At 42.2% G+C, this 18,058-nt stretch overlaps 2 protein-coding genes across 7 annotated transcripts in view; one reads left to right on the forward strand and one right to left on the reverse strand.

Annotated features, from left to right (window-relative positions):
* LOC113937416 (60S ribosomal protein L7a-like) overlaps positions 1-4,901 on the reverse strand; it is a 40,390-nt gene extending 35,489 nt beyond the window's left edge. The window contains 2 exon segments of the mRNA XM_035728819.1: positions 2,763-3,023; positions 4,697-4,901. Of these exon segments, the coding sequence (XP_035584712.1) occupies positions 2,763-3,023; positions 4,697-4,901 (466 nt within the window).
* The window catches only part of LTBP1 (latent transforming growth factor beta binding protein 1), a 388,182-nt gene that overhangs the window by 101,454 nt on the left and 268,670 nt on the right, over positions 1-18,058 (forward strand). The gene's annotated exons all lie outside the window — the stretch shown is intronic.

Genomic DNA, 18,058 nt, shown 5'->3' on the forward strand with positions numbered 1-18,058 from the left:
GTGAGATGAATGGTGGTCATCCACAAGCCTTTCCATTTCTACCAGGTGGATAAAAATCTGAATCTTGAGAGGGAAGCTTGTGATAGTAATAGAAATATGTCCTATGTGAATATCTGACCTAAGAAGGATCCTGTTTTGTTTGTTTGTTTTTGTTGGTTTTGTTTTTGAAATGCCTATGTGCACTGTGGTTCTGAGGAGCCTGCCCCTCCCAGTTCCAGTCTTAGGTCCCTCTATAGTCAACCAGGCTGTTCTAGACCGCTCGCGCCCCCTAGGGACTCTCACAGGGACCGCGTCGTGCAAAAGCTCCCTGTTGAACTCTTCTCTTGCTTCTTAGAAAACTTTTGTTTTTGTTTTGCTTGAACCACTTGCAGTGCAGTTAATTTTCCAACAGAGTGCCTTTTTTTCATATGTTCTTTTAAATCCATATGCTGCTGCTTTTTCTTTTTTTGACCTGCTAACCTTTCTTTACGTTGTGAATATAGATAGACCAAAGAAGCCCTGCTCATGGGGGCGCCTGGGTGGCTCAATCAGTTGAGCCTCTGACTCTTTCTTGGTTTCAGCTTAGATCATGATCTCAGGGTTGTGAGATGGCCCTGCATTGGGCTCCACGTCAGTGGGGAGTCTGCTTGAGATTCTATCTCCCTCTGCCCATGTCCCTGCTCGCTCACTTGGGCACTCTCTCTCTAAAATAAATCAATTAATCTTGAAAGAAAAAGAAGTCTTAATCACAACTAGGAAAAACAATTAAAAAAAATGATATCGCTATGTTAGGGTGAAAACAGGCCAAGTTTTGAAGTAGAACCTATGTCTGCATTTGCTAAAGCCCTTGAAAAATCCCAAAAGTTCTATTGAAAAACTCTACATCTTTATCTGTTTGTCCATCATCTGCTTAAGTCCAAGTTCTTCTTATAATATCTGTGTTCAGGACATAGACTCTAATTTCTATTTTAATATGAATACACACACGTACCTGACATGCTTAATATATACGCTTAACACATGTTATATACACACATGCATAAGCATGCAGTGATATTGAGCTAGGAATTGAAGGATGGGTAAGAGTAAGTGGATAAAATGTGGGAAGAGTATTCAAAGTAGGAGGAATATATCATGCTCAGATACACTGGGGTCACATCTCAGGGTGGGTAATGTCGAAAGGACTTGGGATTGTCCTGGTTCGAGAACCAGAACACTGGTTCTGAACAAGGGAGTAGAGTAGGAATGCATCTCAGTTCATAAAGTGACCTGTGACATAAGTATTATTGATTATAACTCCACTTACGTTTCAAGCTCATCTGACTGTGCTGTGGGAAGCATCTCCTTAGTCCTTTTTGAGGCCTCCTTGCCCTGTATCATGGTTCCAGAATCTTAGATTTGCCAAGTGAACGTGGGCATCTGTTCCTCATTGTTGGCTCACATAATTTACCACAGAAACCTAAAACGTCTTAGTCCTTATGGCCCTCCGATTCTCTTTCGCATGGGAATCCTTGTGAGGCTGCTGATGGCTGAGTCCCACCACCATGCTCTACATTCGTTGGAGTCTTGTTCCCTCCCTAGAAGCCCTGCCTCAGAATCCGGAAATCAACCTTTTCTCCCTCCTGCCTGATGAAGTCTCTTTCTAGTTTCTGGAAATACCCTTTTTGGTAGTGCTGGCTGGGTTATGCGCTCTACGTGAGAGAGCCATCTTTCTGCCTATGGGCTTGGGCTTTTGGACATAGAAGTCAGGAACGTTTGCAGGCTAGTTCTGCTTTTTCCTAGCCACTTGCTTCTCCCAAGATGATGAACATGAGGACCTAGTTTGAGTGGGGAGAAAAGCAGGATGTACCAGGAGAAAAACTGGTTCAGGTCACAAAAAAGTTTCGCTTCCCCACCCCCACCCTGCAGTAGGATGGGTCTCAATATTGAAGAGAGGCTTAGAAATCCACTTGAGTCTAGATTCCTCTGGTTGGGGGGTGGTAATAGGAAACCCAGATGACACAGGATCAGGGTTGTGCTTTAGGAGGATTCACCTGACAGCAGTGTCAGCAAATGGGAGAGGGAAGGGTGTGGATATTCAGCGACATTGTGGAGGAGGCTCTTGGTGTGGCCTCTGCAGCAGGTGAGGTGGTTGTGATTTCTTGTGCCGCAGTGAGTTTCTCTAACAGCACAGCTCAGGTCCTGGGGGCCTCAGCCGAGGTTTTAGTTCCTGGATCTCTCTCCAAAAGGGATTGTATTAACTCTTATCTGTGTGTGATCTCAAGGCAGGACAATTGTAGTGCAGAGTGTCAGCATTCGAATGAGAAACTTGAGAGGTCAAGAAACAGTAACTGATGAAGGAAGTTCCAGGAGGTCATCGAAGAAGGAAACCTTGTCCTGACCTCCCCACACTGTAAAATGGAATTTTCGACAATTTATAGTCGAAATTCCTAACGGGCTTCTTGACCTAAGAGGGGATTTGATACTCAAACAGAGGAAGCTACTTGTACTTGGGTGGCTCTCCTGACAGGCAAATAGTTCGTTAACCTGGGGAGACCTTGCTGAGTGTTAATTAAATTTGCATTACAGGTGAAGGGATCTGAGGTCAAAAAATGCTTTCTCACTCCATTCAGAGAGGGGTGAGCTGCGGATCTCCAAGGCTCTGTGTGACTCTTGAGAAAGCAGACAAAGAAGGCTTTTATAGGATGGAGGTGGAAAGTTTCTTGGTGAAACTTGATGAACCTATATGTGTAGTATGTAGAAGTATCAGAGCATGGTGTGTGTGTGTGCATGTGTGCGCACACCCAGATAGGGATATATGTTTTTAAATTTGAGCTGAGTTGAATTATCTAAGTCGTTCAGATAGGCCTCTTCAGGGGAAGACAGGAAGAAAGAGGCTTTGAAGTCGTGCAGGGAACCATGGGGCGGACAGGCCTCTGGGAGCTGGGAAGGTGCTGTCAGCAGGGCTGTCTCTGAGGCTTCTGTCTGTAGTCTCGTTGTTTCCGCATCAGTTCCTGTGGATCCTGGTAACAGTAATAACCTGGATTTAGGGAAGTCTGGAGGTCCTACAGGCAAGCAGAAAGAAGCTCAAACTGTTCAGCGGAGTGGAACATAAAAAGGGTCACCATCCCTGGCAGCCCCCTTCCTCACTGCATCTAGAAGTTGCCCCTGAAGAGTTTCCTGTTCATTCCTGTAAAAAACAAAAAACCTATGTACAAACAGGCACACATTTTAAAAAACATTTCCCCCCCATTTTTATTATTTATTTATTTATTTATTTTTAGAGATTTTATTTATTTATTTGACAGAGAGAGAGAGAGAGACAGCAAGAGAGGGAACACAAGCAGGGAGAGTGGGAGAGGAGAGGGAGAAGCAGGCTTCCCGCCGAGCAAGGAGCCCGATGTGGGGCTCGATCCCAGGACCCTGAGATCATGACCTGAGCCGAAGGCAGACGCTTAACCACTGAGCCACCCAGGTGCCCCTCCCTCCCATTTTTAAAAAAAGATTTTATTTATTTGAGAGAGAGAGAGAAAGAGCACATGAGCATAGAGGGGGAATGAGAGGGAAAGCAGACTCCCCACTGAGCAGGGAGCCCGATGCAGGGCTCGATCTCAGGACCCTGAGATCATGACCTGAGCTGAAGGCAGTTGCTTAACCAGCTGAGCCACCCAGGTGCCCCCCTCCCCGCCATTTTTCAAATGCTCTACTGTATACCATTGCCAAGGGTGCTCTCAGGTGCCTTCTGGGGATCAGTCCCGCTCCCACAGCTGGGAGGGTTCTACCCTGTTCCTCAGGTGGTCCGACCAGGTCTCCGTGATAAGCACCTCTGCTGTCCCTGTCCCCCTACCTCTCCTGTTAGCGTGTGGCACGGTGGCCCTCTGCAAGGAAAATCCACATTCTCATCCCTGGAACCTGTGAGTGCGAACTTATGTGGAAAGAGAGTCTGCAGTGGATTTAGCTTAAGAAACTTAAGATGACATCATCCTGGCTTAAGCAGGTAAGGCCCTAATTTAATCCCACGTCCTCGGAACAGAAGAGGAAGAGAAGGCCACGTGTGGAGAGCAAGGCCGAGATGGAGTGGTGCAGCCAGAAGCCAAGAAATGCCTCCAGCCCTCAGAAGCAAGAGGCAAGGAAGGATTCTCCCTGGAGCACTCGGGTTGGGGGGGGGGGGGGCAGCCCTGTCAGCACCTTGGTTGTGGACTCGGTAACTGTGAGAGAATGCGTTGCTGTTGTGTGAAGCCTCCCAGTTTGTGGTGATTTGTGAGGGTGCCGTAGGAAGCTACTATACTGTGTAAACTCATCTACCGAACACCCTCTCAAGACTCCTCTGTGCACGCCTGCTAAATCTCATCTGTAAGACAGGTCTCCAGAAGTGGAATTCTGGTTCTCAGTTCTGATAATATTTCCACCCTCAGATATAAAAATACATGCATCCTTGCCTTAGGAATAATGTGAATATCTGTAGCAGCTTTGGGGTGCTGAATACTCATTGTGTGTCAAGCATTGTGCCTACACTCTCTTATACAAACCCTATCAAATGCTTATTAGCATCTTCATTTTACAGAGGGCAAACTGAGGTTTAGAGTGCTGAAGTCAATTGCGCATGATCATGTGTCAGTAGGAAGCAAGGCCAGGATCTGACTCCAAATTCTGTGTTCTTACCCATGATCCTAGATTGAAAATATGAACCCCATGTTAAATGTTTAGGTGCCATGTTGTATGGACATGGCCTGGCTACTGGCTGTGGTGGGTCCTGGTGGAGACAGGCTCAGCTGCACCCGGGAAGAAGTCTGGTCTGTCAGGCAGAAGGTGGGGTCCAGAGGACCTGGGGAGTCGGAAACAGCACCATGTGTTGGAGTAATGAGACCCCCGCAGGTGGAGTGAAAAGGTAGGGTTAAAACACTAGTAATGACAAACATTAGTTCCGATGGCGGGCCAGGCATTGCTCTAAGTGCTTTACATGTGTTAGTGCACTACGAAGCAGGCACCGTGTTAGCATGGGAGGACACTACCTGTAGGCAACTGCTTAGAGTTCAGGTACAGAGAAGTTCCTCAGTGAGAGAATTGCAGGAATAAGCCGGACTCTAGTCTTGAGGAACTGAGGTACTGGATAGGTTACCAAGAAGGAGCTGTCGGCTCGGACCCTAAGATGGATATCCGGTTAAGGGAATCCCATGTCCTGAAAGATGGACCTCGGACCCATAGCCAGAGGGCCAGGTTCACCAGAAATGACTGACACCAAGTCGAGTGGTCAGTTGGCACCCACTGCGGGGAGTGTGGTAGCAGCAGGCTGATGATGGGAAATAGGTAGACCTTGCTGTTGAGAGCCCCAGGGTTATGATCTCATGGGACGATGACCTGTATTAGGCCTGAAACTTTGAATCAGCCCTTGATAGCACTATGGCTTGTTCTCATTTACCTTCTCAGTATAATCAGGGAACAGAGGGTTCGGCTGCCTCCTTTTGGGCTTTCTGTGAACTTGATGATGTAATCTTTTAACTTTTATTTTTAGTAAAATTATCTTGACGGTCATTGTTCATGTCTTTTAATTTATCAGAAGCATTAAGAACAGTTTCTGTTGACTCAGCGCCTGGAATAGCTTTTACTTCCTTGTCTCGTTGGGCCCGGTTCCATCTTTTAACTTGTGGCAAAGGAAAAAGGAGTAACATTTTTTTTTTTTTTTTTTCAGTGGGAGACTGTCCCCATCTTGTGGTTATTTGTGTAGAAACTTACCTGTCTGGGCACTTTATCCTAGAGATCGTTTTGTGGTCTCCAGTTTTTTGCTGTCGTGTTGGATTCTGGACAGTCTCCCTTATGCTGTGTTTCTTTACCTTTACCCTGGTATTTTACTTTTCCCATTTTCAAAGCCTGCCCAAAATGGTGGTTTCATTTGCTCCTCCAGGTAGTCTTAAGGACTAGCCTGCGGTTTTTTAAATGAGGGAATTGAGATAGCATGACAGTAAATCAGTATTCTATCTCAGCTCAGAAATTTCTCATTCTCTGTCTGCCCTTCACTTACCACCTCCATCCCCCACCCTGCCCCAAGTTTAAGCATGGGAGAAAGCAGAATGTAAATGATAACAGTGTCCAAAGTCATCTTTCAGAAAGATGGCCACAAAAACAGGTTGTTTGGTTTATGAACTGTCAGTGGAAGTTATCCAAACAAAATTTTCTTTGCCTTAATAATTTAAGTAGGTTTCACCAGTTTGCAGGAATTGAAATGAGTTGACTTTTATAAGCTGTACCATGATGTTCCGATTACTACCTTATGAAGTTAGAGAACTTCAAAAACTGAATGGGATTTTGTGGCTAGAGTGGATGGTGCTGGGGTGCAAATTTAGGACATGGAGTGATTTTTGTCTGGTTCACAGAAAATTCTATTAAGTATAGTCAAAATGAATTAAAATTATTTGTTGTTAAAATAGTATATTTCAGGGGCACTTGGGTGGCTCAGTCGGTTAAGCGTCTGCCTTCGGCTCAGGTCATGATCCCAGGGTCCTGGGATCGAGTCCTGTGTTGGGCTCCCTGCTCGGCGGGGAGTCTGCTTCTCCCTGTCACTTTCCCTCTGTACACTCTCTCTGTCAAATAAATAAATAAAATCTTTAAAAAAATTAAAATAAAATAGTAAATTTCAGTCTTTAGGCATTCACTTTGATAAAATTCCTGGGTAATATCAGGCGCATGAAGGATAAAAGCTTTTACAAGTAGGGTAGCTAAGGCAGTTACCTTCATTCTACAGAATAATACAATAGAAACCTTTTGTTAATTCCTGGAGATTGGAATTAGAAGCAGTAATGCTAAGGCAGATTTGTGATTTGCCTGTGCCGGTGCCTTCACCTGTTACGTTCTGTTTGGAAATACCTCACTAGACTCTGAGCTCTGTGAAGGCAAGGACTCTGTCAGTTTTGTTCATTGCTAAATTCCTTGGCCTCAGACATTGCAAAGTAGGAAATTAATGTGTATTTGTTGAGTGATTTAATGAATGGGTGTATAAAGGGGGCGAGAAATGAGGTAGGTTTTTATTGGTGACAAGTGGAAATTAAAAGAAGAGCCTTGTATGCTCCTTAATGGTGATCATGGTGCTTTGAATATAGCATTTAAAATAACACCTCATTGAAAAATAACTGTACGTTTTCTTAAAGATTTTATTTATTTATTTGACAGAGAGAGACACAGCGAGAGAGGGAACACAAGCAGGGGGAGTGGGAGAGGGAGAAGCAGGCTTCCCGTGGAGCAGGGAGCCCGATGCGGGGCTCGATCCCAGGATCCTGGGACCATGACCTGAGCTGAAGGCAGAGGCTTAACCCCTGAGCCACCCAGGCGCCCCTGAAAAATAACTGTATTATAAATGAATGACAAAATGGGCACATTTTGGGCTTTAGGACTTGAAAGACTGCCCTGGCCATATCTTTCTTTAATGGGGACAAAATAGGATTGTGAGATTGGACAAGATGTATGAAGAACACGTTGCAGCGCTACTGTTACAGAATAATAGCATAGAATGATTGCTTCTCCATCTCATGTGTGTTTTCCAGATAAACCTGAGAAGGAAACAGTCATGTCTTAAGTCAGTGGTTTTCAACCGTGGCAATCTTGTCTCCCGCACCGCCCGCCCCCCCCCCCCCCCCCCCCCCCCCGCCTGCCAAAGGGACATCTGGCAATGACTGGAGATGTGGCTGATTGTCCTGATTTGGGGGAGGGTACTATGGGCTTCTGTGGCTGGAGGCTAGGGATGCTGCTAACTACCCTACTGTGTATAAGACAGGCCCCCATAGTAAAGAATTATCTGGCATAGGGGTGCCTGGGTGGCTTAGGCCAGCCATCAAGATCTGACTCTTGATCTCAGGTCATGTCTTGATCTCAGGGTTGTGAATTCAAGCCTCACCTTGGACTCCATGCTGGGTGTGGAGCCTACTTAAAAAAAAAATTATCTGGCAGAAAGCATCAATAGTGCTGAGGTTCTATCCTGTCCCAGACAGTCATGAAAGTATAATATTAAAATATTTAGCAAAACAGGGGTACCTAGGTGGCTCAGTCGGTTAAACATCTACCTTCGGCTCAGGTCATGATCTCTGGGTCCTGGGATCAAGCTCCACATCGAGCTCCCTACTCAGCCAGGGGGTCTGCTTCTCTCTCTCCCTCTGCCCCTATCCCCCACTTGTGCTGTCTCTCAAATAAATAAATAAATCTTTAAAAAATCAAAAAAATATTGAGCAAAATAAAAAGTGTGTCACTGTATGTATCCTATGTTGGACTAGGTATTACTTACCAACTAAAGTCTGTTAATATGTAGCAAGTAAATGAATTTTTTCAATTTGATACTTTGATTCCAGACCTAAAGTAGTTTCTGTTAGTTTGGGATTTTTTTCATCAATATATTTATATATCTTAAAAAGTTATTTGCTTCCCAAACAATAGAATAAACATATAGATAATGAATCATTGCTTAGCTCAGCAAACAATACTGTTTGATACAGTTACAACCACCATGGAAGACTGGAACTATTAACTTGTTAGAAGTTTAAATTACATTTGACCAAAATGCATTCGAGCAACTTGGTGATGTTGATTGAGCTAAACTTGATTGACCTTATGTGATTCATGTGTACTTAAAAACCTGCATTTAAAATCTGAGAAAAAAAAATTTTTACATGAAAGTTTTTTTTTTTTCTGGTGGAAGAATATTGTGAATTTCCAAGGTAAGAGAGGAAAGTTGGAAAATTTGGGTAATTCCATTGTTTCATTTGTTTTCTTATTTAGATGTTGTGCAATGTATCATGTTTGAGGAATTATATGGAGGGGAAAAGACTTTGAAGATATTCTTTGTTTATTATTGTTGTCTTCAAAGTTGACCCCATTTCCCGGATGTTTCATGACACATCAGTTACTCACTTGGTAGGGTAACAGGCATTGTCTTGGGTGGTCTGGTCTGATGTTTCCCCAAAAGAGGTTCTGATGTATAATGATCTGTTTTATGCTTGTGACATTGTATTCAACTCAGCTATAGTTTGTTGTGAAAATGGGTGACACTGAGTACTTAGTTTGTTTCAGGTACAGTGCAAAACACTCCTCACGAATGACTATTTTGTCCTCATTGCCCTGCCATGCCATTATGATTCCCATTTTAAGAGGTAAGGAAACGGAGGCAGGGTTAAGTGACTTGTTCACAGTTGTATAACTAAAGCATGGTGGGGCCAGAATAGGTCAAGCTACATTGCTAAGGATCTTTGCTGTCCTGAAAGGAAGGGTCAAGGTGGTGGTGGGACTTCCAGTGGAGTACTAGAGAGAAATCTGACCTTACCTCTCAGTTGCAATGATTAACAAAGCATCAGCGAAGTACCATTTCTTATAGCTCTGCAAGGACAGGGAAGGTACTTGTTGGTAGAAGAAGTGGGGTTCAAAGAGGATTCAAAGAGGATTACCTTGTGAAGTCAGTTTCGGTCCCTTTTGTTTGCCGTTGGGGCAGAATGTGGATGTACAGACTGGAATTAGTATGTGTGATCTGAGGAGAAGCCTGCTTGAGTCAGGGTTGCTCTCTTCAGGCTAGACAGACCTCTGCATGCCACATGGTGGTCTGGTTGTGCCTCGTAACTGTCCAGGATTGCTGCACCTCTCAGTCGCAGCCCTTTTATGGAGCCTCCTTGTCCTGGAAGCTGTATGAATTGAGGTTTGTACTGTGTGCCTGTCCATGCGTGTATCACGCGTGACTCCCGTTGGCGGTGATGGGGAAGGTGGGGACTCCTCCCTGGGCGCTTGGTGGTAGAGCTCAGGTCCTGTGGGATGGTAACTAGTTAATTCTTCCTCCTCCTCTCTGGTCTGTGAGCTCCTTCAGGACAGATACTGTGTTGCTACTAGTAGTAACAGAGCCCATGTGTGTTCTAGGCGCTCCTGGTTTTATTGATGAGGAAGTAGAGTCCCAGAGGCAGAAAGAACTGCCTGAGATGACTCAGCCAGCGGCTGAGTTACATCAATGAGGCTGTCTGATGTGAACATCTCTGCACTTTTCACCCCTTCCATCTTGTCTTCATCTTTTTTATCTTTGCATTTCAGGCACATGGTACTTAATAAGTGTTGAATGAATGAATAATGCCCATGGATGCTTCTAGGTGGAAGCTAACCATTGTTCTTACCTGGGTATGAAGCAGAGTAGGAAAACAAATAGGAATAAATGGCGAGAGCCCATGGTCCCGGGAGTCTGACTGGCAGCAGAAGGAAGCTCTGTGTTCTGAGTCTCCGCCCCTTCTGTGTCTCCACAGGTCTGGATTTTTCAGTCTCCAGTCTAACTTTTGAATCTGCTTCCAGAGCCCTGGCAGGGAAAGCTTTCCAAACTTTCCTTGTTGCTGTTTGGATGTGGACTTGCAGTGTGATTCTTTATTCCAACATGCCCTGATGGGGCCTCATGCCACCCCTAGCTCCCTGAAAGCACAGTGGCCAGGCGGGGGGCACCTCTAGCTGTGTCACTGTGGACAGAGGTCATTTTTGGTGCACCTCAGGTTTCTCATCTGTAATGAAAGGGACTTGAAGTAGCAGGTTATCTGAATTAATAGTAGTACCAGGTGTGTCTGTATGTGTGTGTGTGTGTGAGAAATTATTGACATCTTAAATTGCAAAAAACACAAAAATACATACATACACAATTAGTTGTGCAATTCTTTGGGACTCTCCTCACCCAAAGCCCATCCATCTGCCAGTTATCCGATGGAGAGGATCTAGACTTTACTGGGTTCTGTCTCTCACAGTGTATGGCATGCCTGGATAATGTGGGCTTTTTTTGTTGTCGTTTTAAGCAAATTTAAGGAAAAGATAGTCTTGTCTCTTAGCACTTGAACTTTTAGGCAAATAGCCTCTCCTCTGCTGTCCTTACCCGCTGCTTCCTTGCGTTGTATTCAATACACTTCTATCTCCTTAAAAAAAAAAAAAAAAAAACTCGTGAAATTCATAAACCTTAGAGCCTGTGTTTTGAAGTGCAAAAAAGAAAAAAAAAGACTTAGGGTTACAGTTTAGGCTCCTATCAAATAGGTGTTGACAACTGCGGACTTTAAGACTTCTGGATTATTCCTTCTGACTCTTGACTCCATGCTCTCATCATCTATATTACATACGAACAATGGGATAAAAGTGTTTTCCTTAGAGGAATAAATAGTGGAGAGATATTTCATGGGTGGAGTTCCAACCGTAGGGAAACATAAGTAATTTATCCTTAGTTTTTGTATAAATACTTGGTCAAGTCTTGAGGAGCTCCTGGGTGTGACAGAAAAGCTGGAAATCTTCCCTTGCCCTGACTGTTCCTCTCTGCACGCAGGAATTATCCCTGAGGAGCCCCCATTCCCACGACCCTAAACTCTGAAACTCTTCTCCCTTCTCTCCCCCTTTGTGGGCCCGTCTGCTGCTAGTGCATTCTGTTCTTGTATAAATCCCACCCACCTGATGGGGCTGCTTTCGAGACCTGGGCTGCTCCTTCTTAGTGGGAAGATTTCAATCGCTTCTAATTTTATATTTCCTTGATTCCCGTCACAGGTGGAGGGTAGGAAATCTAAGGGGTAAGAGAAAGAGACCACCCCATAGGGCATCCCAAGCACTAGGAAACCACATGGTACCCACACCCATTCTAGCAGTCTCTAAAGTAGAAAGTACCTTTCGACAAACTAGCATTTTGCTCATAACGTCCTCACCAGTCCCTCATATATTTGAATCAAACCTTTGTTTCATGTGCATGTATTTTCAAAGGGAAATAAGTGAGCAAAATCAAATATTTGGTTTACAGCAGTTAAGATGGTTAAATGCAAACGTTTTTGACTTGCCCCTCTTTCTCCTCCATAGTCTTCTGCTCCTGCTCTCCGTCCTATTCAGGGAGATAGAATTTGGCCCAAGGACTCTGGGATTTTATTTACTGCCTGGTGGAAACAGTTGGGAGGGAAAAAAAAAAAAAAGGCAGAACAATCCAAGCATTTTGAAACAGTTTCTTGGCAGTTTTTTTTTTTTTTTTTTCTGGCAGCTAAGATAGGACTGCTCAAAATATTTTTTTAAAAAATGTTTTACCTTCATGGGCTCTGCATTTGCCAGTGTAAATGTTTCCAAATTGTTCTCTTGATTTCTTTCTTAAGAACTCAGGCAACTGGTATAGTACACACACACACACACACACACACACACACACACACACACACACACACACACACACACACACACACACACACGACTCCAGTTCTTTTGGTTTTAAAAATGCAATTGTTTCTGTTGAGAAACCATTGCGAAGCTGCTGTTATCAGAAGGCAACTAATGGAGCTCCATGGAAGAGCCCTGTTACAGAAGTGAAGACCACAATGATGATCTCATAGCACTTGGCGTTTGTGGAAGTGCGGGCTTAGAACTTCGCATCTCCCAGATCCCACGTGGGTGGTTGAATGTGGGACTGAAAGATGCAGAAAGAGATCTTAATGGGATGAATGGGTTCTGGCGATAAAAGGGTAGTGGGTGAGCGATGTAAGTTAATGACCAACAATTGGCAAAGGAGTTTTTCCCAGTTATTCATGTTTACGAGCTATTTGTAGTTATTTTTTTTAAAAGATTTTATTTATTTATTTGACAGAGAGACAGCGAGGGAGGGAACACAAGCAGGGGGAGTGCGAGAGGGAGAAGCAGGCTTCCTGCTGAGCAGGGAGCCCGATGCGGGGCTCGACCGTAGGACCTTGGAATCATGACCTGAGCCAAAGGCAGATGCTTAACGACTGAGCCACCCAGGCGCCACTGGGCTGCTCGGTTATTTTTTTTTTTAAAGATTTTATTTATTTATTTGATAGAGAAAGCGAGGGAGCACAAGCAGGGGGAATGGCAGGCAGAAGGAGAGGGAGAAGCAGACTCCCCGCTGAACAAGGAGCCTGATGCAGGGCTCGATCCCAGGACCCTGGGATCATGACTTGAGCCGGAGGCAGATGCTTAATGGGCTGAGCCACCCAGGTGCCCCTATTTGTAGTTATTTTTATTGATATTTCTGTAAGACAACTCTTTTGGGGTAGGTTTATTTTGCTGTTTGAAGTCTTAAAAGGCACTAGAAGGTTAAATACCTAATCTCACCAAGCAGTAAGAGAGTAAAGATTTGGAGGGTTTTTTTGTTCTTCCCTTAAAACTTTTTACCTCTATATCTTTCACATGTAAAAAAAATTGTTTTGCTTATTATTATTTTTTTTTATGCTGGATCTAGGACCAATAGTGGAAGATACTGGAAAAAGCAGTTGGCTCTAGATTTGTTTCTGCCATTGTTGAGAGTTAATTTTTTTTTATTTTGGGTAAGTTACTTAATTCCTCAGGCCCTCAGTTTCCCTATCTGTAGAATGACATGATTGAACTAGATGATATCCAGGTCTCTTTAAGCTGTCTGAATACTGCTTTTCATCAATGAAGTTATAGCTGGCCTTCTTGCAGAATGTAGAATACCAGACCATTATCACATGAATTGCAGACTTAGTCTGGGGAATTACACAAAGCCATTTACTGTAATTGGCTTGTCGTGCTCAGTGAGTACCACATAATGATGTTATTTTATTGTTCAGTGAGTTAGATTTTACAAATTCCCCAGCTGCCAGAAATGTGATGAATCCTGCTGGCCTTGGCAAACATACTGCTTTCCTGAGTTGCATCGCACATCGTAATAAACCTCATGGTTTTCTGAGCTAATGTGCGAGGTAATGCTATCTTCCAAATGGGGAAAAACTACATCTGTCCCTCTCTCTAAAGAGGACATATTTTTTTTTTCCACTTTAAAAATAATTCCATTACCAAATGTAAACATGCATGTGATCGTTTCTAAATTTATACCCTATGCTTTTGCACTAGTGTAAGCAAATAGTTGTTATGAAACTGAAAACTAAGATCTTTATTACTTAAGTAATCTGATTACTTAAAAATTAACAGGAAATGTATCTCTTCTGTGCTTTTTAAAAAAAACAAAAACTAAACATATCCATGTAAAATATTAGTGATTTTGATTGAAAGAAACATGTTTTTAAAAATATAGATGGGGAAGGTTTTTATTCTGGTGATGGTGATAGTGATAGACTTTTATCAGACTAAGCTTCCTGCAGATAACATTTATAAACTCTTGGTAAAATACAACGTCAGTGACCTGAAGATACCGGAGAGCAATTGAAAGTAGACAAATTGGAGAGGAGTTGATTCTTAAAAGCAATGAATTGCATTTGGGTAAATTAACATATGTTTTGGTTTTGCCTGCTGGCATTCCCCAGTCTGTGCAGAGTGGGGTGGCTAGACCTAGAGCAGAAAGTGGCAGTTACTGACTCGAGTCAGAAGATGAATGGCATTTGTGACTGCCAGAGTGACTGCAGAGTCAGACACTTCCAGGAAAGGAAAGAGCCACAGCAGAGGAAGCCCCAACATCTGTATAGAAACTCTGCCCAAATTCCTGGCTGATCCATGGGGAGACGCTACGGTTTCCAGTGAAATGCAAAAGCTGGAAAGCTGAAGGAACTGAGGAGTTCCAGCCAGTGCACACCATAGGGAAATAGAATTTGGAGTTTGAATCTAGCCAAGTAACTGTCTGGCCAAAATTCTTCAGAACAAGATAGTCTCTACACCATGATGTTCATAATACTCTTTCCATAATATACTAATCATGAGAAAGAAAAGGAAATATGACTCCATCAAGAGAAGAAGCAGTCAGTAGAAAACAACCCCAGGATGACTGAGATGTTGGAACTCATGCAATAGGACTTTCAAAGCAGCTCCTGTAAATAGTTTCAACTTCAAATGTCATAATGAAACAACAGATGGGGAATTTTAATAGAAATAGAAAACCTGAAAGTGGAAGTAGGATAAAGATCAATGATGAAAGGAAGTTACCCCATCTGGAGAAAAGGGAAAAATGATAAAAGAAAAGTGGAAAGTCTCAGTACCGTTGGGATAAAATAAATTAATACATATGTATATGTAATCTCAGAAGGCGAGAAGGGAGAGCATGTGGCAGGGAAGAGGTTTGAAGAACTAATGGCTCAAGCAAGGTAAATACAAAGAAAACCACACCTAAGGCACTTCAGAGTAAAACAGCTGAAAATCGAAGATAAAAGATAATTTATCTGGAAAGGAGACAGAGTAAAAGGATATATACAGTGGAACAATGATGGAAATGTTGGGTCACTTTTCATCAGGAACAAGGGAAATTATAAAGTGGTGAAACATTTTTCAGGTGCTGAAAAATCCAGTTATCTACTTGGAATTTTATGTTCAAAGAGAAATCTTCACAAATGAAGGTGAAATAAAGATATTTTCAGAAAAATGAAAATGGAGACCATTTGCTGTAGATTGGTACATCAAAAAATTCTGAAGAAGTTCTTCTGGCTGAAGGGAAATGACACCAGATGGGAACTGAGTATAATAGCATGGGGATTTATTATATATGTAGATGTTAAAGTCTTACATTTTCATATATATTACAAGTGCTGTAGAGATTTCAAAGATAGTGAGATCCATGAAGCTTATTCTTACAAGGATGAGAGAGTTATCAATGGCAATTTTATGGTGCTTTTAGTTTTCAGAGTTTTTTAATGTCATGTATTCACAGGATCATGCTCACAGGGTTGTTTGGGAGCAGGCATTTAGAAGATAATATGAAATTCAGATTAAGAAAGAGAAGGAGGTGGTGATAGCAGGTATAGATTAATCACATTAACAGGAACTAGTTGCAGGAGCAGATTAAAATAAATTTTAATGTTTTCAAAGAACTAGGTCCTGGTTTCATTGATCTGTTGGATTGCCCTTGTGATGAGCACCTTGTATGGAAGTGTTGAACTGCTATTTTGTACACGTGAAACTAGTATTATGTACATGGTAACGAACTGGAATTTAAATAAAAACAAAAATATTTAACTTCTGAGAGTTACTTTTTTTAAAGATTTTATTTATTTATTTGAGAGAGAGAGAGAGTGTGTATGTGCAGAAGCCGGGGGGTGGATGCGGAGGGGCAGGGAGAAGAAGAGGGAAAGAATCTCAAGACTCTGCACCCAGCTGGGAGCCCACCATGGGGCTCAATCTCACGACCCAGAGATTATGACCTGAGCTGAAACCAAAAGTCAGATGCTTAACTTAACGGAGCCACCCAGGCGCCCCAGTGAGAGTTACTTTTTTTAACTTGGTGACTCTGAGAGGGTAGGAGGGGAGAGGAGCCTGCTGATAACCTGGTCTACTAGGACCAGGAAGCAAGAGCCAGAGCTAATCTATATGTCTATTCATAATTCTGTAGAATCTGTAAGTAACTAGGTGATCAAAACCTGCCTGATGGGGTTTTGTTGTTAAATCTTAAGCCCTCTTTAACAGTACCCCTTGCTTTCCACATATATCCAATAACAATCTGGAGGACAGTCTTCTGTATTTCTTATGCCCATATAGTCATGTCTGGCTATTTTTTTTTTTATTTTTTAATAAACCATAGGGACATACTACATAAATGTTTCTGAATCATGATCTTCTCACTTAAAAGAGATCATAGAAACTCTTCCATAACATGGATATAATTCCTTTTAATGGTTATAATAATCTGTATTGTCAATGTTCTGATTAATTAGACGACTCTTTAACTAAAGGGCAGTTTGTTTCCAGTATTTTTTCTTTTTTTTTGCTATTATAAACAGCGATTCAGTAAACATGTCAAATATATCCTTACATACTACGTTTTTATTTCTTGTAAGTGAATCATAAAGAATGTGATTACTCAGCTAATGGGTATGTTCATTTTGAATTTAGGTTTTTCTAGATTGGTTTCCAAATTCTGTTACCATTCATATTTCTACCAGTGATGCTCAGAATACCCTCTTCCCGCTTTATATTCCTATCAGCAGGAATTCTGTCATTTTTTTTTCAAATTTTGGTAATTTGAAAAAATTAGCAAAGTAGATGTCAAAAGCAATTTTAAGTTTGTATCACTGGTGTGGTTGGGATGCTACAGTGTTTTAGATTTACCCTTCAGTGCACCTGGGTGGCTCACTTAAGTTCTGACTCTTGATTTCGGCTCAGGTCATGATCTCAGGATCATGAGATCGAGCCCTGCGTCAGGCTCTGTGCTGGGTGTGGAGCCTGATTAAGATTCTCTCTCCCTCTCCTTCTGTCCCTACCCCCCTCTTTCTAGTTAAAAAAAAAAATTATTCTTCAGTAAATTGCCCATTCATATCCCTTGTCCATTTTCCTATGAGGTTTTGTTTTGTTCCTGTTGGGTTACCAGTTTTGTCATTAATTTAAAAGAGATCTCTGTATCTAATACCCTTATTTTTTATGTGCCTTGCAGATACTTTTTCTAATCTTGTATTTAGTATCTTTTATAAAAGAGTCTTTTTATATACAAACCATTTCTGTTTCTTAAACTCAATATAATTTTCCCTGAAGTCAAATTTGAGTTATTGGCTTAGAAATTCCAGTGGAAAAGGGGGCGGCTACTCTCAGAGCAAAGCTCTCCTAGTGTATATGGGAGCTGGAGAGGCACTTCCTTCATCACATTCTCTGAATAGACCTACCAAGCCAGGCCTTCAGTTGGATATGTACCAACCGAAGTTTATGAGTTCTTTTATCCTGCACAGGAAGATCCAGTGTGGCATGATTTACTTGGTTGGATTTTGCTGCCTCTCATGTACTTTTGTACTCATTGTTCTCCAGACATATTGAAATAGCCATATTTTTTTCACCAGGTATATTGGTTTTAGGAAAAAGCCCAACATTTCCAGCAGCGTGGATCTTGCAGGTCCTGTACGGCAGTGGGTATTTTGTTTCAGCTGGATCAAGCCCTAAAAGAGGATTGAAACAGATGTTTGAATTTGGTTAAATGCTTTCAATATTTATTACTTAGGTGACCTAGTTTAGCAGCAATTGTAATAGAAAAAAACAAGGCCATTTGGGGAAAACAGAGTTTATTGCATTCACCTTAAAAATTGAAAGAATTTTCTTTTTTATGTAGCTTCAATGTGGGAAAATAAAATATTGAGAGATTCTCTTTCTACTTGAACAGATACCTAAATGTATACTACATTAAAAACAAATACATCCTATATGAAGTATTTCTTAATGTGATTAGAGAACAGTTTTGGAGTTAGGGTTGTTGATG

Source organism: Zalophus californianus, chromosome 8, assembly GCF_009762305.2.
Source record: "Zalophus californianus isolate mZalCal1 chromosome 8, mZalCal1.pri.v2, whole genome shotgun sequence".
Lineage (NCBI taxonomy): Eukaryota > Metazoa > Chordata > Mammalia > Carnivora > Otariidae > Zalophus > Zalophus californianus.